The following is a 27,027-nucleotide window of genomic DNA, read 5'->3' as shown; positions in this document are numbered from 1 at the left end:
CATGTCGAACCTTGAAGCAGATGGGCTACAGCAACAGAAAACCAACCCTGTACTAGCAAGGTGTACCTAATAAAGTGGCCAGTGAATGTATATTAACCTGTGTATTGTAGTTGGTTCCAATGACCATGATATGCACTTTTGTATGTCGCTTTGGATAAAAGCGTCTGCTAAATAAACGTAATGTAATGTAATATTCAAAATGTGTTCATATAAAATAGAAATTTTAGTACTGCCTGCTGGTCATTTGTTTTCATTCTTTGGTTATTTGCAGGGCAAGGGTTAGTTCGCAGTGGCTTTTGCATAAACAAAAAAGACATCTGAACAAATAAAGATTTATCTGTCTATTAAATGACTGAAATTGGTCAAAACTGAGCAGTCTTCAGAAGAATGTGGATTTTGAAGAATTTCCTAATTTTACCTAACAGTGAGACTGGAATTCAAAATCCTCATCGAGGTGATGACAAAAAGGAAAGTTGGAAGCACAACAGAATTCTCTAGAATTTCATTGTATGCTGTGGCATTAAGGTTTCCCTTCACTGGAACTAAGGGACCTAGTCCAAACCATGAAAAGCAGCCCCAGACCATTATTCCTCCTCCACCAAATTTTACAGTTGCCACCATTTGTTTGGGCAGGTAGCATTTTCCTGGCATTAAACAAACCCAGATTCATCCGTCAGACTGCCAGATAGTGAAGTGTGATTCATAACCCCAGAGAGCATGTGTCCAGATGTGCTTCAGTACTTGACCATCCTGTTCTGTGAGCTTGTGTGGCCTACCACTTCGTGGCTGAGTTGTTGTTGCTCTTTGATGTTTCCACTTCACAATAACAGCAGCTCTAGCAAGGCAGAAATTTGGCGAACTGACTTGTTGGAAAGGTGGAATCCTATGACAGTGCCACGCTAAAAGTCACTGAGCTCTTCAGTACAACCCATTCTAATGCCAGTGTATGTCTATGGAGATTGTATGGCTGTATGTTTGATTTTATGCACCTATTAGCAGAGGGTGTGGTTTAAATAACCAAACCTACTAATTAGAAGGGATGTCCACATACTTTTGGCCATGTAGTGTACTTCTGCTACATTTAATAAAATGCATAGAAGTTCCAACTGTGCCAATAGCTGAGAGCTGCATTTCTCTCTTTTTTTCTGACAGAGAATAAATATAATATGAAATAATAATGTCATTTTGTGCTTGTCTATGCAAAGGCATAATCGGAAACTGATGCTATTTTTATATCATTTCACAAATCAGTTCCCATAAATATCATCAAAACCCAGGCTGCACAACAAAACCATGGATAGTTTTGTGAAGATGGCATCCAGAAACATGCTGTAAATGTTGTTATATCTACAAACTACATGCCTTCCAGCTCAATTGGCAATTTTCACTTCATTAAAAAATTCTGTCATATTCCATTATAGTTGATGATGTATTCTACAATATGCCACCCCTGATGTTGGCACATAGTTTTCTGTTCTACACAATCGGCCAGCTTGGTACAATTCATGCTTTGTTTTTCTGGTTTTTACAAACTTATTACATAATCAGTAGCCCCGCAAACTAATCCACCCAAAAATTTAACACATATTTTGCTGTCCTAGTGTAAAAAAACAAAAAACAATCTCAAAGAAACAGAGTAACTCGTTTAGAAAGCCATGATGCAGATACAGATATATTTTCAGTTTTATTGGAACATTTTGTCAGGCTGTTTAGGATATGTCAGTGAAATAACCGAACATTCCCCACATATCCCAATACTACTGGAAATGTCTTTTTGCTTCTAAGGTGACAGAGATATTCCAGTCTCATTAAAATTATTTTTGTTTTTTATACGAAGAGGGTAGAGGCTAGTGCTATGGCAACCAGAGTGGCTTTCGCATCACCGTGGCTTTCTTTCATTTACAGATTATTGATACAATAAGACACTTTTTGTTATTAGAGGACTGAGAAATGTATGCTTGCTTTTGTCATGTCAGTGCTTGATTGTAACAGCCTGTGTTCTGGCTGCTCTATTACATCATTAAATAACCTCCACTTGGTTCCGAATGCAGCTGCTCATATTCTGACTAGAACAAAGAAACACATCATCACTTCACTGCCTATGCATTAAGTATAGGGCTGATTTTAAGATTATGTCTGAAACTTTCAAGGTGCCACATGGAATAGCAGTGGTGTATTTTATGTCTACATGGAGTTAATTAGTTTTCAGGGAATTACTGAGTTCACCCTGGTATCGGTGACATCATGAAAACTTGCAGGCAATGCATGAAAAAGTTCCAAGTAAAAGAAGTGCAACTCCTGTCTCCGTCTATTTATTGTGTTTATATTTCTCCCAGAATGAGGGTAACTTAGACCCTTAAGTAACATTAGCCCTGCCCTGGAATAATTCAATCCCTAGTTACAATAATAAAAATCAATGAAATTCAATGAACTGGAAATTATGTCCATGCTGGATTTATCATCTAGCAGCTAGCTAACTTGCAAGATGATAAACCATGTTAAATTCAGTTCAGTTCATATCAAGGAAATGTTGCACTTAGCGGTAGCTAAATGCATTTCTTCTTGCTAACTAGCTTGATAGCTAGGTGAGTAGCTATCGAAATGTTGGGCTATTGATAACATCTGTTGTCAGAGTGATTGCCATTCTTCCGATCAAACGTTAGTTATAACCCCAGTGTATTGCTGCACTGCCAGCTTTATCTTTGTGCTAGGCCTATCATGCAGGCCTCTCTACAGTTCACTTGCTTTAGCTAACTACTTAGCCAGCAGGCTAATAAAGAGTAAGGATGTCCAACGCATATTCTATGTGAATATGCACATAGTTACACATGCTTAGCGATGTATCCAATAAGGGGTGGATATGTCCAAATGACACCTGTTCTGGAACAGGACCGGAACCGGAAGGACATAGCCAGTGCAGAGGATGCCATCTGCGTAGTTACACCGGTTCCAGCATGCTGCTCAAACTCCCAGCTGAGTCACTTTTACCTTCAATAAGAATTAACACAATCATTGCATTTTGAAATTCAAATTATACTTAGCTACTGTACTTTGCCTAAACACCCGCTCAAACAATTTTTTTTTTTCATGTATGCTGCTTAAATTGCAGTTAACCACACAACATTACAATGCAGTCAACATCACTGCAGACATGCCCCAGACACAACCAGGAAGAATTTACAGAGCAGTTGAATGAATCATTCTGTTAAGGAGTCTATGCATTTCTAACATACAAATGAAATGAGGAAGTGCCCGTATCCTCTGCGCACTGCCCAGCGAGGCGGACGTTAACTTTTGAGCAGAGAATTCGTCCTCCTCCGAAATCACATGCCTCAACAGTTTTGAAGAAGTAAATTGGTGGAACAGCACCTCTACCATGGAACAATCGTTCATTGTAAGTCTCCCACTCAGCCAACCACCCCACCCCAGGTCTGCCACCTCTTGATGCTACACACATCCTGCCTTGAACTGAGCGGATGGACTCAGAATTGACTTGGTCTTTTTGTATGTACGAAGATCTCTTCTTCCAAATATTTATTTTTTATTTGCCACTTTTTTCTTTAGCTTGCTTTGATGTATTTTTACTTTTACAATTTTTCTTTTTGCAGGATGCATTATTTAGTTTGGTTGACTAGTTGCATGACAAATCTCAAATATACATTCTTCATTTCACTAAAAAGGAGATGATGCCCTTGGAATATTTGTACTTTTCACTGACCTGAAGCATCATAAGAGCTGAAGCAGTAAAAAAAAAGACAAATTTATAATTAAAAAACAGAGCATTAAGAAATATATTCCAATTTAAATGTACCACAATTTTTCAGAATATAGTATTCATCAAAAAATACATTTTATGGAGCTATGGCTTGTTTATAACATATGTTTTCATGTAAATTATAAACAAAAAATCTGCAGATCTATTCAAAGACCATTTTATATGTTTGGCCTAATGGTATTTTTCACAACTGTATTATCTGACCATCTGTTATGAATTCTGGAATGTTTTTAGTATTTGGGATTTGAAATGTATCATATTTTGACCTGAGCCACCTATTTGTTTTTTATTTGTTGTTGTTCTATAAATGTATATGTATGCTAATGACGTTAAAACACCAAGATTTCACATTGCTCACTAAAATTCTCTTTTTAAAGGTGGACCCGTTTTACAGTGTGCTGTTTTTGGAGTCCAATCTATGCTCTTCTCTGTAAGACAGGCCCATTGGGGACACATCCATGGGGACACTTTTCACTCTGCTCTCCATCTGGAATGAAAGTTTTCTGTCACTCTTCACATTTTTGTACTTCAGGAGATATAGGTAGAGAAATCTCGCTTCAACATGTGAAACATGGAGAGCTAGACATTTTTTTATGATACATTCTCACATACCAGTGGGAATACAGAACACAAGGAGGACAATTGTAAATTGTGGCAACAACACCCAAGACCCTATAGGATTGTGGATAGCTTGGTGTTGATTAAAGTGACTGAATCGTTTCAGCTATTTTCTCTGCTTGTACTCTCACTGAGACCAAACTGAAAATCCTTTTCCTGTGAACAAAGCAGCCCTTTCAAATGAAGCATTCTGACAACGATTCTCAGTGACGTAGAGCGTTCCTGTCATTTATTGCCTTGTTAAAATGCCTGCACCAGCTTTAAACTTTAATCTCTAATCCCTACAGATCAAAATGACAAACCTCTTCTGTGTCACACAGTGAACTGTGCTGGACCACATGTGAGCCGAGTTCCAAACTGTCGGTCCAAAAGAAGGAGCACCAAGCTAATCAAAACAACTTCTACAAATCATAAGGAGGACTAAGAAATATTGGCTTCCGAAGAACATCAACAGCAGATAGAACATTTCACTACATCAGGAAAAAATGTTGGACTGGCAGGCCTTGGGATGTCATTGAATAAATGCATTTCCCATGACAGAGAGCCTGAAAGCAAACCATGGAAAATTTGGTGCTGTGTGATGACCAGAGCTCTCAGATGTTGGCTGCTCTCTAGTTTCCATACTACAGTTGTTTGTTGCTCTTGTTGGTGATGGTTACACAATTAACTGATGCATAGATATCAAAGTCATAACAGATACCACACAGTGACATTACTATCATGGGTGTGGTTTTCGGATGACTATTAAAAGGGAGAGGGAAAGACCATTCCTTTTGCACACTCAAGAAATATTTTGTGCTTCAGTTTAGTTCCTTTAGTAATTCCTGGGGAACCATGGCAACCACAAACACAACACAACAAACATTTTTCCATACCACCTTCACCTATCCAGGATATTTTGTAGCTCATCAAGTACACATTTTTACTTTTCGCATTCCTGAATTATTAAAATGGGAGATGGATCCTGTGAGTTTCTCTACAGTGCCCCTTGCTTCTCAACAGAATGGTCAAGGCCAGGTTGAATACTCTTCCTTTGTTTCTTTTCTTAAGGTTAGCGAAAAGAAGCGGGCCACGAACAGAAAAACAACATGCATTTGAAAGCAGACTTTAGGAAAAAAATCAGGATTTTTTTCATCAAGACAGGCTTCATTTTTTTACAACAGCTCTTATCATAGCCCATTAACAAATAAAAGAACAGAGCTGACAGAGGTTGATGGATGGTTTGCTTGCATTTCACAGAGTGCCTGACTGGGATTCCATTGTCCTGAATCAATGAGGAATTCTCCAGTCATGAGTCACAGGGTGTTTCCCCACTTTGTCCGGGGATGTCTACACAGGCATTCAGATAACACAACTATACGAAGGGATCTTAACAGATCCCAACAGAGAGAAAGCTTATACTGAAAGGCACACATTGTAACCTTTTCCTTGGCATTGACATCTGCTATGAAAGATTGGGACTGAAATTATGCCAAAAAAATTCCCATTAGATGATCTGTGTCAGACATAAACAAATATGAAACCCCACAATAATTACATCAGTCAATGATAATATTTGAGAGTGATTACCCTCAAGACTATATCTGAACCACAGATCTAATAAGAGTTATAAAATGGGCTCTAGGCAATGCTATTCACTTACTACACCACTAATGAATCCACAGATTCTACCCAAAAAAGGTATGAAATGATTATTCAAGTGTAAAGTGCTTTCCCTGTGTGCATCATTCAGACAAATCCAAGTGGGTCACTGGCACAAGTTACTGAGGCTCAAACCTTCAATCTATTATTTTCCTTTAGGATACAGTACTAAATTAAAGAATAGTGTATCACGTGTAGATTTGTGCTTTTCACACTAATGAGTGAAAAAAAGATTCATCTTACTAAACCAGTGCAACCATCCGTAGCTGGCCTGACTGGGTAAGGTGTGGATTAATTATTGTTAGACAAAAACATGGTGGAGCAACTACAAACAAACAATTGGTTTGTATTGGGGCCTGTCCACAACACGTCACTGCAGTCATTACAATCAGGGAAAAGGTTACCGCATGGTTTCACAGGCCAAGACAAACTGCAGCCTTATCTTTCTAAAGCAGAAGTACAGAGATTAGAGATGAAATTGTGTTGCAGCTTTCTTCTATAAGACCAGTGGTTTGTGGTTGAATGCTGTAGGGAATCACACAAGATTAAATTACACAGGCTGGGAAGATCAAACACTTGAGAAAGTTTCTCCATGGAGGAGAAAGAAATGTTCTCCGTGGCTGCTTGAAAACTCAAGAGCCACCATAGCAACTAATGAAATCCATCAATATTGCATCTCTGGACAGGTATAGGTCCCCTGTGTATAGGTGAGACATGGTTGAGGCTGAGATGTTTTGCAATCGTATTATCTGGAAAACAGAAAATTCACACTAAAACTCTACTTAAAATAAAAAGGTGTGTTGTACTATAGTCCCTGCTATTTCACCTTGTTGAATAAAGAAAATACATTTTAGCATGTCTGTACATGAAGACTTAAATATTACACAATATGTTATAATATCATGTTATAATGTTATGCACATTTCTTCTTACATTCAATCTATAGCATATATTTCTGCTTTATAACCTTCAAAACATTCACTAAATAAAGAGGAATGTGGAACAATGTTTCATGTTGTTAAGTACCGTAAGGCAGAGTTCACTGTATTGTCTGTGTGACAGAATGACACATATTTCTGATCACACCAAATGAAAGAATGAACCAACGGACCAAAGCCAACTATGGTAAGTGAAGCAGGTTCCCACAGCATTGCTAAAGCAAAGCTCTGTTCAATAAACAAGGTCATTTGCAGTTGAGTAAAGCATGAGATTGATCGTTGAGATCGATCATTGAAATGATAGGACAATTATGACATATGGACAAACATGACAACCTGTGCATCCAGATCAAAAGAATGTAAGTAATTAGAAGAATGCCAAATATTTGTAACAACTCATCACAGAAGTGGAAAATGCTTTCCCTTGCGTGAAGAAACACAAACATTTAATCATTTCGGGTTGTCAGATTTTCATAAAGCTCTTATATTATAACTACAGCATTACAACCACATTTGGGAACTCTGAGTGCCTTCCTTCTTACATTCAATATCTTTATTGCTGTGTCACCAAGGATTTTCACGTCTGCTGGATGTACTTGATTCTCAAGACTTTCCTAGGGGTGCAGCAAGAGTATTCTTTGAAAGGGCACTGAGATACACAAAAAAAACCCACCCGTCTGAAGGTCTCTGAAAGGACATGCATTTCTATCGTACAGGTGTGTTGGCAAAAGACCTAAAGGACATGTGGGTGAGTAAATATTCTCTATTTACACACAGTGATGTGACTCACCCACGCAGGGTATTTCATCTGTGGGTATTTTTACATAATCCAAAATGTGAGTAATGGTTAAGAACTTTCTCTGGAGGAATATTCAGAAACCACAGCTACCATAACAAAACAAAAAAAGATTTGGAATTTTTAGGTGTTAGCAATGCTACACTACATCTTACTTAAATGACTGATTTTTATTGGAATACCTTCATGTTGAAAAAGTGACCCATTTTGAAAGGACTTTTGGGCAAAAGGGGGGATCTTTGGACAATGCAGTGAAATTACTTGGCAGGATATGAAAGATGGAGCAGACCACAGTTATATTTCATCCGTTTCAAATACAGGTGGAATTCATTAAACGTTTATCTTATGCTTTAGCCCAGGGGCTTACATCTTATATCTCTTTGGCTTTTTGGATTTTCTTTTTCTTTTTAATAAACCACACTGTTTACTTTGAATACGTTCTAAAACAATCCACCAAATAAAATGAATACCTGTCCTCTTGTAGCATTTTGTAACTGTAAGCCATTGCTATGGCAGACCCATAATAGGGAAATGCAATAATGGATAACTGGTGGCATTTCCTCCCATTGCTTGCCACTCTTTTAATGCTAGCTCAGCAGATCGAAGCACACAGACAAATGGGTGTCCTTGCCATTCAATAACTTTTCTTATCTGGTTCACTGGTCCGAAACAGCACCTGGTGCCTAAAGTCAAGTCTGCAGCAACGTCTTCCACAAAAGTGTTGCCTCTCAGTGAGTTTTACACTGAAACTAGAGGAACTCTGTGCTGCAAGTCACAGGTGGCAGAGGTGGCCTCTTGCCTTCTTTAGAGCCAACGCATCCATTGGAGGATGGACTTATAAGCCTGCACAAGCTGTGTTTGTTTTTAGTTTTTGGTAAATACGTGAGATGAGGCAAATTTCCACAGAGGAGCTGTGTACACAACACAGTTTAGACATCCCTCCTACTGCCCAGTGGATGGAGGCTGTGTGGGTGTTTGTACAGAAGTCAGAAAAGTTACTAGCTATATTACATGATTATGCAACCAAACCCAACCTCCCTAGATAGATGATGACAACTTGCTGTGCAAATGAAGAGATCACAATAGACATAATTTCAAATACACAGCAACATCAAAACCAATAGAGACATACATCAGAAAAAGAAATTGCTAAAGGTCACCACAATTTTTTTCTTCTTTTTTAAATGGAAATGTATATCAGCTAACCAAGATAAGGGAGTCTGATGTACACAAATACAGTGCTTGTCCCACAATCTTCTTGTGTATCTATTAAAGGGATACACTTTCTGGATATTTTTAATATCCAGAAAGTGAGCTATACCTTTAAGCAATGGATATAAATAAAGAAGATAATATGAAATTAAATATACCATAATGATGAAAATTATAATGTGTGGTCAGTAACTTAGTAAAAGTTATGTACAAATGTAATATTTTAATTTCACATACAAAATTTTCAAATGCCAAATTATAAAAAGAAAGTACAGTACTCATTATGAGCATGGCGAAAATAAAAAGGTTGGAAGTAATTTATGTATAAGATTAGCTCGAGGACATGGTTATCTCCCTTTGTAGAAAATATCAAAGAAGGCCTGTACAATTATTCCTTGTATACTGCATTCGTGAAGGGTATTTTAGTGACAGCAGACCCATTCTGGAATAGGGCAACTTGCATGGTACCAATATTAATGCCAGTAAAAGCAGTGGATTCTGGCAATGAGCCATAAGCCACAGGACCTCACAACACAACACAGATTGAATAACAATGGCCCACACTAATGGTTCTCATACTCTGGTTCTCATAGTCCTGGGGCATCACCGAGTATGCTGGTTTTTGGTCCAACCACGATTGTAAACCCAGAATTTCAACAAGCTGTCAAATTTTCTTAAATATATGCTTTTCATGTAAAGAGGGATTATTGACCCTCCTAATACACATTATGTCAGAAATAGGTAAGCATGCCATGAAGAATAATATTTCTATATTCACATTGAGCTTATTGTGCTATATTTCAAACAATGACATTACATTACATATAGGCATGACCTAAGGGTTTACATTTTAACTGATCAAATCAAAACCTCAGGTGAATCAATAGGCACTTATTTAGGTTTCTGAACAGGTGTTTACGTTCTTTCATATATTCTCTCCTTAAACTTATTAACACAATACAGATTTGGTTGATTATCTTTTGCTTTGTCTTTAAATTTTTCACTATGTACCAGATGGTTAGTTTTAGTGGCCATGTGTCCACGCATTCACCAATTAGGAGCCTATTGATTCACTTCAATTAAAACATTTCTTACCTCCACTTATATAATCATTTGGAATATAGCACAATGTGAATATGGAACTTGTATTCTTCATGACATGCATAGCTCTTTCTGACATAATGTGGATTAAGAGGGTAAATGATCCCACAAAATATGAAGAGACTAAATACAAAAAATGAACAGTTTGTTAAAATTCTGGGATTTTTGTTGTGGTTGGAACAAAAACCAGCATACACAAGACCAAGTTTGAGAACCACTGGCCTATATGAAATCTAATAAAAATTATTAAAAGCGAGACTACATCCAGAGAGACAGCAATGCTCTCTTAAAAAGGCACTGAATACATGGTTTAAATTCTAATACAGACCAGCATCGTTATTCAACACCATCATGCAAATGCCTTATAGACCAATACATGGCCATGAATTACCTTCCTTAGACATCTAGACATCTTTAATCAGATTAATCAGATTATAACGGTGGAAATTATAGACCCAAAATCCTCCAGTCCCCTAAATACCCATCCATGCAAGATCACAAAGCAATTCACGCTGGGAAATATGTGTCCTCCTCAAAGTATCACCTCATTTAAGTTTCACTAATCAATAATTAATCAGCTTTTCTGCTACCGTGAATACTGTGTCAGTTCTTCAAAGGGTCCTCCCAGGAAGGCATAGCACCTCAGCTGCAAATACAAAGGAGATGTTTTCAAAGTTTCTGTGCCATATAACTGTGCTCACATAGCCAACACACTCAGGAGAGCCACATGATTTTTAAAAAAGTATTTAAGGGAAACAACAGCACTACCATAAATAATCCTGTTTTTGGTTGATATCAAACCATTCTATAAACTAACCTAACAAGCTGAGCAATATAAAATCACAAAAAAATGGATGTAGTTGTTCAAAAACACAAATACACACACACAACCACATGGCCATGTTTCTAGCTTCACATCACTTTCATGGAACAAAAGCAACCAAACACATTTCACTTTCTACTCTGAAATGCTCTCTACCTCTTGTTTAATCAGTTAAAACGAGTGATTCACACTGTCGATAAACAAGGACAGCTCATAACAGAAGTTGTAAAGTCTTAAAATGTTTTGCTGATAGTTAGGGTTGATGTTATGGTTAAGTCTTCATGACCTCACTTAAATGGCCCTGAACCTGTTTTTTCATAGCTACTGGGACCATATTTCATCCCTGATGCCATAAGGCTCCTCTTCCCTGAGGAACAGAATGCACTTCACATCCCTGTGTTGGATGTGCCACTCTGTTGCAAGTGAGAGTAGCTCAAGTGCTTTGGCGACTCCAGCTGAGAGGATCAGTATAAATCCCCCAGAGGTATCCCCCAGACAGGAGCACTGGAACTAATACCACCAGTTCAGACAGCAGCTGATATACAACACTCTCTTTGTACATAACCAATCCTTAGTTGCAACCATGAAAAAAATTATGCAACACTCAGAACATATAGATGGCTTTCATACGAAAGAATGTATAATGTAATAGAAGCACTTGCTGATATGGTCCTCATATGAATTAGGGAAGGCCCTGGTTGTTTGCCTGTCTGCCTGACTGCCTATCTTGCAGCCCATAAAGCTCTAAATGCAAATTAATCACAAAGCACCATCAAGAGCTCTCCATGAGACAATCAAGTGCTCTGCGCACTTAGAGGCAGCAGATATTCCAGTTTTCCTGTAAACACATCAGGTAGAACTGCAAAAAAATTCTATAACTATCATATTATGTATAACTTTATGGAATCAAAGTGTTGATAGAGAAAACAGGAGAACAAAGAACCAAATGTTAGTATCTCTTCAATTTCAACAGTGCATTCATGTACATGCCCTAACAAATAGTATAAAGATAGATTTATAAACCAAAGGTTTTAACAAAACCAAGATTTTGCTTCTTTTTATACTGTCTGCAAGCAACTGTGCCCAGACATTGGATAACAAAATGGGTTCCAAAAATATTCAATGTTCTCCACATCCCTAACAAATAAAATAAAAAACATTGAACTTGTATGTGGCCTACAGCTCAGGACACTCAATAGGCTGGCGTAGTGCATGAACCAAATACCATTGCAGCCTTCCTTAGAATATGAATAGAATAGGACAGAGGTTTATATCATCTGTGCACAAAACCACCTTGGTCAAATAAAGCTTCCTTTTTTAAATTTAAAAAAAAAAAAAAGTTTTGTTTTTGTCAATTAGTATGCACCAAGGTACTTGCATGGCTTGCATTCACATTTCTTCCTTCTCTTACCAACATACATATTGCAGTTAAATGCAACTTCAAAATGACTGCTCAAGGCAGCAGAGTGTAAAACGTTTTTAATTTGTGCCAAGCATCAACAGTGGACAGCCACCATTTTGATCTTCCCAGTCTATAAACTGAGAAGAATGAAGGGTCAATGATAAAAAGAAGAAAGCTCAGTTTTGACTGTAGTTTATTTTATTAAAAAGGCCAGGATGCAAATATGAAATTAAAAAAAATAAAGACAAGCATATCATTTTTGAAGCATTTTAATACAAACTTAACAATATAAACTATTTCAGTCCCTCTTGACATGTAAGACACTGACTCAAAATACTTTGTTATACCGTTTTTATCAAGTATTGCACAATGTAGGTACAAAATTAATATATACGATTACATTTTGTCCATAATATAGCAAAATCTTTAAACTCTTAACAGAAAATACAACTCTTATGTTTCAAAAAAAGCAAATATTCCTACACTTTAATTCCACCACTAAGGAATATTCTGTACACAATCTTTAGAATAGTTGATGTTTTTAAAGATGGATTCATTTGTTTTACAATTTTCCTTAAAAAAAAAGAAAACAAAAATATAACGTAAAGCTGCTGCAGCCATCACAGATCACTGGAGTAGTAAAAAGATATAAATGCAATACCATGTCGTAGAAACAATATATACTCTGATATTTTACAAACTCTGTACTAAATTAAATTATACAATTAGAAAAAAGACCAAGTAACCCCATTTATTCATTAGAGCCAATTCTTAAAAATCAGCCATGTCTTACTAACGTTTAAATACTGTAAGAGGCCATAACTTGGTATGTTTGTTGTTTTTTCATCTTTTAGAGTATATTTTTTTTAAAACATAGTAAAAAATTATTTTGTGCTTGGTTGGCAAAAATAAAAAGAAACAAAACAAAGAAGAAAAAAAAACACAATGATGCATGTAGAATTTAAGTAACCAAGCTTGGACATGTTTGTACTACAAGCTTTTGTAAAAACAAACTCAAGGGGGCACAAAAAACACCCTTGGGCACATGCGCTTTGACTTCGACGACTTTAACAAGGATCTTTAAACTGACATTTGTCATTTCTTTTTATGCAATTTCTTTTTTTTTTTCGTTTGTTTGTTTGTTTTTTTAAATGTGCGTTTCCCCCCAACATCACGATCATTACTTATAGATGCATCTTTTTGTTTATTAGTTAGCCATGACTGGCTGGAATTGCTGGTTAGAATACTGCATGTTGTTCAGGCTGAAGTTTAGGCCATCCATAAGTGACTTCTCATTGAGGCCACCGTAAGCTGCAAACACATCAAAGGCATTACTGTACTGCAGAGGACTGAGACTGATGGAGTTGTCGCCTGGGAACATTGCACTGGTGCTGCCCTGCCCCTGGAGGTTTGGGAACACAAACTCCTTTGCATTTGGGGAAAGTGCAGAGGACTTCTGCTGCTGGCTGCCCAGGCCGAGCCCGTACAGAGAATGCATTGACGTGGAGATGGCTTTCTGCTTCAAGAGGTTGTTCACATTCAGGCCCAGGTTGGTGGGCGATGTGCGCGCGACCTTGCTATTGTTGCGGCCACTGTTCTTCATTTTGGTCGACCCGAACTTGGTGGCAGCAAACGTGGCAGTGGTGAACGTTAAAGGCTGGGTGGAGCGCGGCATGAAAGAGGGGCTGACGGCAGCAGACTGACCAAAGGGAGGTGACGGGGAGCTGGACTCTGAAGAGGGCCCCACTGGGTCACTGATTGGCATGAACACCTGGGCCTCTGGGTTAAAGCTGTTCTTGATCTCCTTGTCCAACTCTGACCCGTTCTCACTGTTATCATCCACATAGAGCACCTTAACGGGTCCCTTTTCTCCGATCTGATAAGACACCTCAAAAGGATCGATCCACACACTAAGATCCTGGGGCAAGTTGTTGCGGACGTCTTCAATGTCCAACCCACTCTCTTTGGCTGCTTGTTCCACAACTGGGTCCACTTTTTCCCCTACATGTATGCATCTGAATCCAGACCCTTTATATGGCTTGTCTGGGTACCAGTGTCCCTCATATTTTTTCTTCAATTGCCGTTCCAGCTCTTCACCAAAGATGTTCACACGTCGCCGGGGGAGCTTGTTGTACAAATAAGAAATGATAAAGTTGAGTGCTACTTGGATTTCAAGCTGCATAGCTGCTGCACTGTACGATTTTAAGTCGCAGGTTCTCTTTTTTCCTTTTTGTTTTGATTCTTTCCCGAGCGTTGCAAAAATCTCCAAGGCAGCAGTGTTCAGTTATCACCAAAGAGAGAAACTACAACTTCATCTAAAAAAGTGCTGGTTGCAGAAGAAATGTCTAGCCTTCCAGAGGCAAGCGTCCTTGTTCCTTTAGGGAGAAAAGGAGAATAAAAAAACCAAATGAGATTGTGGAGCTTTGGGGTTGTGATTAAACAAGATGCTGTATACTAGCTACATGCACTGACACAAAGTTATTTAAAACCACATTAAACCAAGGCTACGATATTAACTGCAGATTCTAAACATGACAAAGTAACTTGCAATTGGTTTGTCAGCGGGATTTTTTTAATTGAAGTCTAAACCAAATAAATCAGAACGTTTTTTACACTCGATATAAGATATGCTTTCCTATACAACGTGTAAATATGGTCTTTAAAACTGCGCACTTTTACGGGCGGATGGGTAGCTTGTAAGTTCCTATCCACCTAATGCTATGTTCCCAAGACGTAATGGCTCATTAGCTAATGGAGCTGAGGTTTGGAACAAAGGCAAATGGTAAATTGAAATAAAATAGGTACATCGTAAAATGACCTTTAAACGAGTTACTGAGTGCAACACACACACCATAGAACTCTTCAAATAGATATGTGCAGCTTTTCGATCCGTTAATCTAGGTAGTTAACAAATGATCAACGTAATTACAATGAATAACAGCCATATCATATCGCTAACCCTAGTTACACATTTGTCTCCTATTTTGAAAAACCACTCCACCCTTATATCCGAGGTTTGCGAACGAATTACTGTATACATTTAAAAATGTCGCGATGCAGAAATCATTTTTGTTCTGCAAATACCAGGCTGACGTTACAACTACTTTGATGAATCAAACACAAATGCAGAAAGAATACACGAAGGTCAGTAAACCTAGCTAATGGGTAGGTAAACCCTCAGTAGCATATGGCGGACAGGAGCAGAGCTTGTTACATAATATGGAGGTCCTCATTTAATTTCTTATCACACACTCAGCTGACGAGAAAGGACATTTCGCCTTCCATAAAGAGAACTCGCGAGCTAACGTTGCCTTGAATTTGGAAGCAAATGTTACACAGGAGAACTTTCAGATATCCAAACAATATATGCGACTTCGCAAGTAAACTAGCTACCTTACCCAAAAGGATAATGTTATTGTCAAACGTGAGTTGATTACATTCTCGATTGTGGGTATAGAGAGTTTTTGCTTAACGTAATAGCAAGCAAGAAGCGTTTGATAAAATGTGGCCAGCCAGTTACCCAGCTGTAGCAAGCATATGGGTAGTCTGGTCAACAACATTAGCTAGTCAGAAACAATATGCTACACCTGCCAAATATCAACTAACCATTGATTTCCAAGCGAACATTAAAATGACGCACAACTCTTACGTAACGTTAACCTACAAATAAATAGACACGTTTATGCGCGTCGCACTGATAGCTAACCTTAGCCAACAATGCTCAGTGAAATACCACTGTCGAGTGTACCTGGCTCACTGGTTAATAGAATGCATATGGCTATTTAGCCACCCATCTAGGTAGCTAATCTAGTTGCAGCGATGAGCAATATTAGTTATCTGACAAGCTAGACATTCAAGAATCCAGTTGGTAAGATGACGAACAAATCAGCAATACATACAGCTAGCAACTTACAAGCTTAGTGTAGCTCTCGATAGTCGAATGCAATGGCAATATTCAGGGACTAATTAAGCTAACCAGCTGGCTAGCAAAAACACATAGAAAACGTTGAATATAGCATGTCAATTCAAAGGAAGACATAGGTCAGAATAAAAATTAAAAGTAAAAAAGTAATACTTACTTGTATCGTAGAAAAAAATCACAGTAGATTCTTGAATATTAGCTAGCTAACGTAAGATAATTGTCTTGCTAGCATGAAAAAGTGGATAGAACTATGACAAGACACTTTTTCAACCGATAATTAAATATATTGACAAATCAAAAATGGTATTCCAGTCCGTGTAATAAATGTTGTGGTGTTTTGCTTAGTTTCTATTTTTAGATTAGTCGTTTCTTTTCCACTCTGCAGGCTATTCGACTCCCCACTGCCTGGGAGTTTTTACAACTCTGTCCCAGTAGCTGTCATCTGTCTGGCTTTTATAGCTTTCCTCCGCCACGGACACGAGGTAGGCGGTGATGCGGTTCTCAGAGGTCAAAACAACGAAGAACACCGCCTAGCCGTCAGCTATTGGTCGTACTCACTCATTCAAGGCCCCATAGCTACACGATATCGCACTTTTATTGGTCAACCTACGGTCCATCAAAACTGACAAGTTGGGCGTGTGGTTATTCAATGAATGCACGATGCCTTCGACAGTGATTGGCTCGAAATCTACACAGGGCACCCGCAGACCAATCTGAGGCCAATGCGTTGAGCTTTTGTTGAAGAAAAAATGTCAGCTGTTCGTAGAACGCCGACAGCCTCTGCGTCACGAAATTAGTTTAAATGGCCGACGTTACTCCAGCTAGAGAATAATTATTAGGTAAGTCGTCAGTTATAGATTGGAGTTTAAATAAATTTTTTCAAATAAAGGTTCGAATTGCCCGAAATATTGAATACTGTTTGATTCAATGAAACTGTGATTGTACTTAAAATTAACTAGCTCATTATATATTTACGTGCATGATGTATTTACTTGCGTAAATTAGTGCTTGTTGTCAACAAACAAGCCCATAAAAATTATGTTACGATTAGAAGTGTCACAACAGTTGATGAAATCATTTAAATGCAATGACTGAGCAACGACAAAAGCGATGACATGTAAAATAGGACAGCCAGCTAAGTTCGCCAAAAGAAGCATATCACAGAAAAGCGGAGTGATACTGAGGAAGTTGTAGTGGAGTTGTGTTCAGCTCTGTCACCATGTGCATGCATAGCAGAAATGAAAGAGGGCCATGGTTATTGGTCGAATGCAAATATTTAAGGTGCTGATGCCATTCAGTACGTCATGCAGAGAATGGAACACGCGACGCTGATCTGCACAAGTTCTTGTTTGAATTTAAAGGAACATTATCGGTGTCACGGGAAAGCAAATCCTGCTACTGGTATGCTGTAACAAGTTTGTACAAACACTGAGAAGATCATGGAAAGTTCAGGAAACAAGTTCCGTGCAGATAACGTTTTTCATTATTACGACCAAATTCCAAATTTACAGCGACGGACATTTATAGAGACAGCTACAGAGAAGGAACAATTGACACTCACCAAGAAGAGCGAAAAAAAGCCTAAACAAGGAACATTTAAAAGGACATTTCAGACAGATTTGTAACTTTGTATTACTTTTTGTGACATCATAAATGCGTTACATCTGACAAACGGATGGGGGCTGACAAACGTATTTAAAGATGTGCAATACTGTGACATGAAGATCGAGCTGATCTACGAACAGGTCCAGAAATAAAATTGCACAATTCTAGTTATCAAACCGTATTTAACAGCTTGACTGTTGAAATACATATGACTCTACATAACAAATTGAATTAAATTGTATGTAGTGTAAATATTACGCATGCTGGCAGAAACAATTCTGTCTCTCAAATCAATAAACAATATACATTCTTTTAAAATGATAATAATTTTAATTGCTAGCTGCTACTTTTAAATTATGTTTGCACAAATCGCAGCAAAATCTTAGAATGAATTAGGAAGGTGCTAAACAACTAATGTTAATGACATCAGTAGAGTATTCCGCTAGATTTGCCTGGACATGCATGGCACTGCCATAATGCTGCATAAAGGTATTGGTTTTAGTTAGTGCAATTTTCTGATGACTCAGTGATATTAGGGATATGTCTGGGCATGTTTATCATTGTCACAAAAGTATTCTTAGGCCCTGTTTTAGTCTGTCTGAAGTTACACAACATAACAACTGGACAACATTAAGCAAATGTCTGGACGTAAGATATTGTCACGACATTGTCACGCCATTTTAATTTAAAATAAAATGATAAGAAAGGCATGTAGCATCCAGGAACACTGATTTGGTGACCTGATTCCAAGGTTCTTCCTCAAGAAAACTAGAAGAATCTAACTGTCTGCATCTGTTCATCCCATGTCTTGGTCAAGATCCTTGTGCTGTCCCACTTGGACATTGGACAGCTGCAGGTCTCTGTCAGCCACTCTTCCTGACTGGCCTTATGCCAACAGTGTCATATGCTTTAGTATGGTCTGAATGTTGCAGTGACTGCAGGCTAGACTTCAAACTCCCACAAAATGCCCATGACTCTCTTGTCCGTGTTTCCCTTCGCTGGCTCACATATTCCCCTTGCATCAGCCAGGACCCAGGGGGTACCCTCCTGGGTAATGAAGGACAAGGGCTCCTTACCTGTGTTTCTTAAAGGAGTACCATGGTGGTTGAACGTGACACTTCCCAGTTGTCTTCAGGCAACAACAAAACAAATGTGCATAATTTTTTTATTCTTCAGTCATTTCAATGTACTTTAAAACGTATTTTTCTAAGCCTAAATTTCCCACTATAAAAATTCACCCGAACCGTCTGGGCGTGGTAATGAGAACTGTCAGTTAGCTATGATTGACAGACCGTGCCCCGTTACCATAGCTACCCCCATGATACGCGCTCTCTTTGGGAGACTGAATTTTCACAAGCTAGCTAGCTTAGTAGTATATCAAGTATCGATAGATAGCTAAGGTAAGGACGTTGACTTATATCCAATTATAATTTTTGCTATCTAGCTAGCCAAGTTAAGATAAAAGCACAACTATAACGTCCTCATAAAAGCAAACTAGCAAGCTAACGTTGTCGATAACATTGCCTTATGAAAGCAAACCTCCTAGCTAGCTAACGTTAGCTAGCTAGCTAAATGAATATAACCAGAAATAATCTAAAGGCACTCTAATTTAAGTGAACCTAACGTTAGTCAAATATTTGCATTGTCTGAACAGCAGGACGGTGTGTCCTGTCAGATTTCTTTACAGGGCGTGGAAATGGGAGGGGTTACTGTATTTGTGACGTAGCAAAATGACAACTTTCTCAACCGGTTGAAAATAGGACGATGAATTTAAAACGCATATTTCTCCAAAAATACAGAACGGACACATTTAATACTTTGCTCATTGTGTTTCTTCAATGCCTCTTGTGCAAATAGCACATAAAACCGAGAAAGTGTGAAAATCACCATGGTACTCCTTTAAAAAGACCCTATACTTGGAATGAGCTGCTTGCCACTGTCAGAACAAGAGAATTGTCCCATCTTCCAAAACATACTGAAACATAGCATGATGTGTCTGTTTCAGACCATACTTGGTAATTGTTATGCCACTATATTTTGGTAATATGATTCAAGTTCTAATTTTCAGGTTCTAACTTGGGTCCAAGTTAATATTGGTATATAAGGAAACATTGCATATAGGTCATTGCCTAGTAGTGTAAGATTTATGTATGCTACTAGTAAGGTTCATTATAATGCAATTTTATGTTTAACTTCAGAATTATTTTCCACCATCTTATACTCTATTGTAACATACAACCTGGAGTTTCATTTTTGTTTAGTTACCCACTTAAGGAAGTGGTTGTGTGTACAACCCCTGTCATAAGTGTGTTTATTTTGTTTGTCTTTATTTGTCTCTGGTGCGTGTGTGTTTCGTCATTCCGGTTCGTCCTCAGATTGGCCATTTCCATTTCCTGTTACTCAGCTTCAAAAAGCTGTGGTTTTCCACCTACCAGTGGAGACTAGCCCTCTGAACTCATGCTTGGTGTGTTGTATATAGTGATTGCTTTGTTTGACATGGCATATTTGACACTATTTTTGTTTGATTCCATCTAGCCCTTCTGGTTTGTTTGCTGATTAGATCTTGTGTAAGACCACTGACTTGTTCCCTTCGACTCCGATTCTTGCCTTGGCCCTTCTGTTTTATTTGCCCTGTGATTTTGTGTGTCTGACCATTCACTCTTGTATTCAATGCCGATTCATGCCTAGCCCCTATGCTTTTTTGCCAATTGGATTTAGTGTTTGACCATTCGCTTGTTCTCGACTTCGACTCCCCTTTTGCCCTCTGCTCGCTCCATTTAGTTAGTGTGTTCCCAGGTGGACTACAAATCCTTCCATCGGGACATTACTTTATTATTTTTCGCTTCGTTATTTCTTTTGAAGGTAGCCTACTCTGGATGGAGTTTTAACTTTCCTTTGGGAGTACGCTGTTCGGCCTTTTGTTTTCAAACTTTTTGTTTTTACCAACTAATTGTCCAAAGCTTAGTGTTCAAAGCCGCCCAAAGCCCAGTACCCTTCGAAGACTAGCTAACTTTCAGTTAGATTTGGGTAGGCAGATAGGGACTAGAGTCACTGGTCAGTTTTCCATACATTTCCCTTACCCATTCCCCACTCATTTCCCTTATCATTCATCCTGTTACAGTCTGACCCTAGACCAAGTCATAACACTTGGTCTCACAGTAGGTGATGTAAGAATGACCAGGTGTTTACAAATCATTTTTTAAAAGAAGAGAAACCAGTCCACCCTCATTTTTAAAAAAAATGTTTGCAGAAAGCGAAACCAGAGATGTGACCACAGACTAGCAAGAGCCATAAAATGGGATCAAACTCCCAACCATGTGGATTAATCTGTATATGGCTTGAGATTCAGCTGCTCTACAGAATCCAATAGATGCCTCACCACTTCAATGGATTTTAAAATTCATTTCATCTTTGGGGAAGGGAACAGTCTTTGTTATGCAAGTCTTATTTTGGCTACCTTCTTTAACAATATGCCATTTAATTTTAATGTGATGAAAAGGGAAAATAGTAATATAAATATAATTATGGGCGACATAGCTCAGGAGGTAAGACCGATTGTCTGGCAGTCGGAGGGTTGCCGGTTCAAACCCCGCCCTGGGTGTGTCGAAGTGTCCTTGAGCAAGACATCTAACCCCTAACTGTGCTGGGGAATGAGAGGCATCAATTGTAAAGCGCTTTGGATAAAAGCGCTATATAAATGTAGTCCATTTACCATATTAGAATAGTAATAAAATAAATAAAAGTAAGAACATTAAAATGCTGGATGTTGTCCTTGCTCAGGTCAGTTACTAAGCTCTTTGCACTTATTCTAATAGATGGGTTTGTAATGCTGCATTATGCTCCACTGGCCTATGAGCAATTGTTGTAAAAAAAAAAAATTAAAAAAAAGAGAGGGGAAAAGAAATGGCTACACAGCCATAAAAGAGGAGTTGGAATTGGAAATGGAAAATAAGTAAGTAAAATAAGATAGGTAAGGGAGTAACAGCAACCAGGTGGAAGAACTATAAATACACATATGCAATCCATGGAAAAATGTAATAATCTATTTGCATAGGTTACTAAAGTACTTTAGTGTATTTTCTTAAGAGTCTTATGGAGTACATATTTTTAAATTTTGGAGAATAAATATATATATATTCACACATTGTAAATGGGAATGGGGAATAGCACATTTTTAATAAAAGTTGAAGAGCTAGTACGTAAGCTATGTTGTTTGTCTTCTGAGTTGCATCTAAACATAGCAACAATCGTTTGTTGCAGATATACAATAATTTATTGAATACTGAGGACCAAATTGTGGTCAGAGATGTACATAACCAAACCACTTAGTATAGTGTGGCAGGGGCCTGACGACACCATTGTCTAAATCTGGGGGATTTAGGTCATTTGAGATATAAGCAAAGTAGCACTTTAAACCAATCAGACTGTATTTTCATTAATAAATTAAATGAACACATTTAGTACAGAGACTACACACCTAGCCTTGTGTTACAGTTTCAATTTCAAAAGATGATTTTATGTGTGATAGAGATGGGCATTTATTTTGTATAGTATGATAAAATCGAGAGATTTTTCCTAAAAGAAAGGAGAAAGTCCGAACATTGATTATTGAGTGTAAATTACAGGAACAGTTGAAGATGTTTAGAGGCAAAACATGTAAATTAAAGATACACTAAATGTGTTAACTGGCAATTGGTATGAAAGGTATATTTAAGCAAATGGCATGTGAGTTCCTCCTTGTACTGCAATTAAATGGTTGAATGTTTTTACGGATTCTGAAGTGGTTCCGTTATGATTTCAAGCCAAATTTAAGTTAATTTAAATGAACCGTTGTAATTCCGTCATCAAAAACATTTCTTTACCTTTTTAAAGGCCTGATATTTCTTTTCATTATTTAACTAAAGTCAAAAATTTGAGACTTTAAGAAAGACTATGGACTGTATTCAATGGACCTTGACCTACAAGTAAACGTGTGTGTCCGTTTGTATCTAATCTTTGAATTTATGTTAAAACTAAACCATTAGAAAACAGAACTCAGCAATGCAGGACAGAGTGGCTGACTGGGCAGTGCATTACTGTATCATCATACCTACTCTGTTGTATACCAAACTTACACCAAACCAAAGCATAAGGAAAGAAAACAAAATTATGCAGTATTAACTTAAATCAGTATGTCATGAATGTCCACAAAAACCCTGTTGGGATATGTTGCAGGACTCCCAATTTAGTAGACTTATCATTATAAAATGATCACAGCAACCTAAAAATATTCATGCAGATATAATTAGTGTATATATCATGAAACAAATCCATTTTTCCATTGTTGGGGCTGGTCTTCTTCAAAATAGTTCCATATGACAACAACCATGCACATTTAATCAAGACAGGAAAATAGCTGAACTTCCATGACTAATTCAGAGCTTTTAACTTCCATGACTAATTCAGAGCTTTTCTTTTGCCTGCTCTTCGCGTTTGCTCTTCTTCCCTGCAAATTTATTTTTCAGTCAAGCCAGTTAATGCCTGGTTTGAGGTAGAGCCAGGCAAATCACATTTTTTTCACTCATTAAGATTTGCTGAGCTGAATGGCTGCTTCCTATTTCATCTTCATTACACAGACAGACATTTTTAGATCAGTGATAAATCTAATTTTAGTGTGGCAGACTAAATGTATTTAAGGCTGAAATTATGCCATTTACATATAACAATGTTGTGGGCAGTAACACTGTAATAATATCATTGTGACTATTGCAAGATGATATGAAAACATACTATAAAACTGAAAAAGTAAAACTGCCATACCATCACAATGTTGTGACCCAATGTTATAACAATGTGGTGATTAAAAAAAAAGAAGCAGTCAGCAGAGTTTGACAGGCACAGCAATGATAGAAAATGTGTTGCTTCAGTTGGTCCTTCTCTTAATCATCCATACTTTCATTTGGAACATTATCATTCCCAATGCAAGAAAATATATTGTGAATATAAATCATGATTTCAATTAAAAACAACACAAAAATGTGATACAGTATTCTTCAATAGATTTAATTGTACAGCATATATTATTGCCTTGAAGAGCTCAAGACCTCTGACAAGGCTAAATGTAAGAACAAAAAACCAGATAATAATTAATAATACCAACAAGCAAATAGCAGTTAACTGAATTAATTAGTGTCATGGTTCTGTGTTTGTTTCCTACGTATGTTTGTTCTGACCGTATGTACCTGCCCGTGTACTCTGCCTGCCTGTGTTCTGCCCTGCCCGTGTTTTTGAGTTCCTCTTGTTTTCTATGTTATTAGATATTTTTTGAGTTTGTGTTTTTGCCCATCGTGACCTTTTCTGTTCCCTGCTTGTTTGCCTTGTTGTTAGTAAAGTCTTTTGTTCTCCTCCCATTTTGGACTTGTGAGTTTTGTCCCTCTGCTTTTGGGTCCGTACCCCCCACGAGTCCTGACAATTAGACTGAAGCCTGGTTAGAAAGAAACTGCCCAGGCATTATCTGTGAAAGAAGTGCCAACATACCCTTAATTCTCAGCTAACCTGAAAATGTTGAATGAGACAGCTGTGCCATCAACTGCTTTTGCAGTATTAACTCAGATTACAAATGTCTTGCGCCACATTGAGCATCTGGTCTTCTTGCATGTGCGTATTCACTGAAACCAGCAGTCTGCTCAACCCTGTGATTGCTATACTTGGCTGACTTACTCTGGCCGTTTCACATTTCCTGCAATCATCTTCTCCATCACACACTGCAAAATCCAGTCCCCTTCCATCAAAATAGCTAGGACCGAAGTCATTGCACTGGGGAAGGGCTGCACATGTTCCCAGGAAAGCAGACACAGCTCAGCTTAACCATATCAGCCTATCATGTACGCCCATCAAAATGAAGTGCATTACTAAACTTTGCATCCATACCCACCCTCCACCACACCTGTAAATAATTTCCTGACATCCTCAACCTCAACATCAAAAGACAAAAAATCCATCTCAGCAACTGTTTCTTACTCAAGATAAAACATACCACAGAATAACCCAGATGTTTAGCCTCTGTTCAGCCAGCAGAAGAAAAGTTATGAAAATGCAAGCAGCCAAACTTTAGATAGAGATATTATTTACTCAATCAGACATGGCAAAGGGCATGTTAGTGCTACAGGGAAATTGTCATGTTGAACATAGAATAAACGGCATAAGCAGACAGCAAGATACATCACTTGAAATACATTTGGCTATGTCACTGGCAACACAACAACAATGGGTGACCACAATCAATTTGCTTGGTATGAACCCATAATTGTTATGATAGGTTGCATGAATTTGTCTGCAAGAAGCATTTTGTTGCATATATTCTAAGATGTTCACTGCAATACAACAGGCGGAGATGAAATGTGCAGTTTGCAAATGCAAATTTATACAAAATGACTGACATTTTTTGAATCATCAAGTTCTACTAGAACATTTGTTTCCCCCAGATGCATTCCGTGGGGAAACAGGATTATAGTTCAGCACCAGTAATTTTCTTCTGAGGTGCAGGGTTTATGTGTGCCAAGTGCAACTGACAATACAAGACCAAGGGTAAAGGATTAGCCCATCAGAGTAAATCTGTAAATCTGTGGTGGTAGGATGCCATGATCAACAGTTTTGTCTCACTATCATTCAAAGAATAAAATAAAAAGTAAACAGACAGAAGAGTTTGGTTCCCTTTTCAAAGTTCTTATCCCTGTGGACTCATTTGTTGATAATGCGAATGAACTGGGCATGTATTTGCTTCGGTAAATAAAGACTGTCAAATTGCTTTGCTCTCTTTACTGAAAACAAACAATAAGCTCTGTCTTTCAGCATTAAACCTAGTAACACTAAACAAGCATATTTGCAAGCACTCTACTTTGCCAGGGCATGCCATTTTTTAATATCTCACATATATGGCCTATATTAAGGTTTTATATGCACATGAAAAAACTAAAATAAAATAAAAACAAGGCATTGTTTAACACTGTCTTTTTTGGCCACCATGTTTAACCTATAATTCTTGAATTAGTCGAACAATATCTGGAAGTCTGCAGAAGGGAAACAACATCACTCCATTAAAAAGTCAAATCAAATCATACTTAGGTCAGTGATGCACAAACCCCCTGTGTCTTGTGGATCCAACCATAATTGCAACTCTGAAATCATAATTAACTATTTATTGCTCTTAATTAAACACTTTTAATGTCTATGAGATGTTTTACATTTTAGGCCATATTATATGGGAAATAGCAGTCCGCCTTGAAGAATGTTCCAATTTCATTTTCAATTCCAGGACTTTAATCAGTCCAATCAATTTAGAATTGAATCTTTTATAAGATCCTGTATGGCAAATGTTCATTTTTGAAATAGGTAATATTTTTAATAGATTGTATTATAGATTGACGGTTAAAGTAAGTGCTGAAACACCTGGTCACTGAAACTGAACTATATATCAAAAATGAACAACTGAAACAATAAGCATCTAAGACTTTAATAAAACATAATGTGATAGATATGGATAAGGAGTCTCAGGTATCATTCCATTAAAAAAAATATTAAAAATATGCCACCGAAACCATTGTTTGTGAAAATCATCAAGTTGAACTGTTTTGGTCTTGGGAGCTCTCACCAAACACTGTCCCCAAAATGACTTTTTTCAAAGAAACTGAGGGATTCCTCTTGCAGCCATGCTAACCATGATTATAAGCATCCAGGCCTTTCCAGCATTTTTCCAATGATTCAATGTATACTGGGATGTTATTTGTTTAATGCCTCACATTGTTCATGCTTGCACATTTCATATAGGTACTTTTCCAATGTCACAAAGCCAAAAAAGCACAATTTTCTATTCAATTATTTAAATTACATAAAAATATTTATTTCAATAGCTAGGCTAGATGCCATTGATAAAGAGATGTCATTATCAACAGGTGGTTTTCTCTTTGATGAATAAAAGATTAATAAAAGTTGCATAGAGACAGGCTCCTCTTTAAGTTCATTTTACTCACCTAGCTGCCAATGCATAAGGGTGTTTGAAAAGGTGGCAGCAAGAGTATGTGTATTAAGATACATGTATTAAATGTGAAGATCCAGTAAAAAAAAAAACCCTTACACTCACTATAACCAGCTCCAGTGGAAAGGGGCACCCTTTTAAGAGCATTAATCTCCAACTCATGCTCAAATAGATTCTGTTT

General features: G+C 37.7%; 1 protein-coding gene across 1 annotated transcript; it reads right to left on the bottom strand.

Annotated features, from left to right (window-relative positions):
* Positions 1-12,486: 12,486 nt before the first annotated feature.
* tob1b (transducer of ERBB2, 1b) lies at positions 12,487-16,676 on the bottom strand. The gene is made up of 2 exons (XM_035406119.1): positions 16,386-16,676; positions 12,487-14,681 (listed from the first exon to the last, which is right to left on the bottom strand). The coding sequence occupies exon 2, from the start codon at positions 14,486-14,488 to the stop codon at positions 13,514-13,516; it is 975 nt and encodes a 324-aa protein (XP_035262010.1). The 5' UTR covers positions 14,489-14,681; positions 16,386-16,676; the 3' UTR covers positions 12,487-13,513.
* Between the last annotated feature and the right edge of the window lie 10,351 nt (positions 16,677-27,027).

Source organism: Anguilla anguilla, chromosome 2 (genome assembly GCF_013347855.1).
Source record: "Anguilla anguilla isolate fAngAng1 chromosome 2, fAngAng1.pri, whole genome shotgun sequence".
NCBI classification, from domain to species: domain Eukaryota; kingdom Metazoa; phylum Chordata; class Actinopteri; order Anguilliformes; family Anguillidae; genus Anguilla; species Anguilla anguilla.
Note: the sequence above shows the minus strand (reverse complement) of the source record. Positions and strands in the feature narration are given on the sequence as shown.

Coding starts and splice junctions, on each gene's coding strand:
- tob1b (XM_035406119.1), bottom strand. CDS start 14,488: ATGCAGCTTGAAATCCAAGTAGCACTCAACTTTATCATTTCTTATTTG.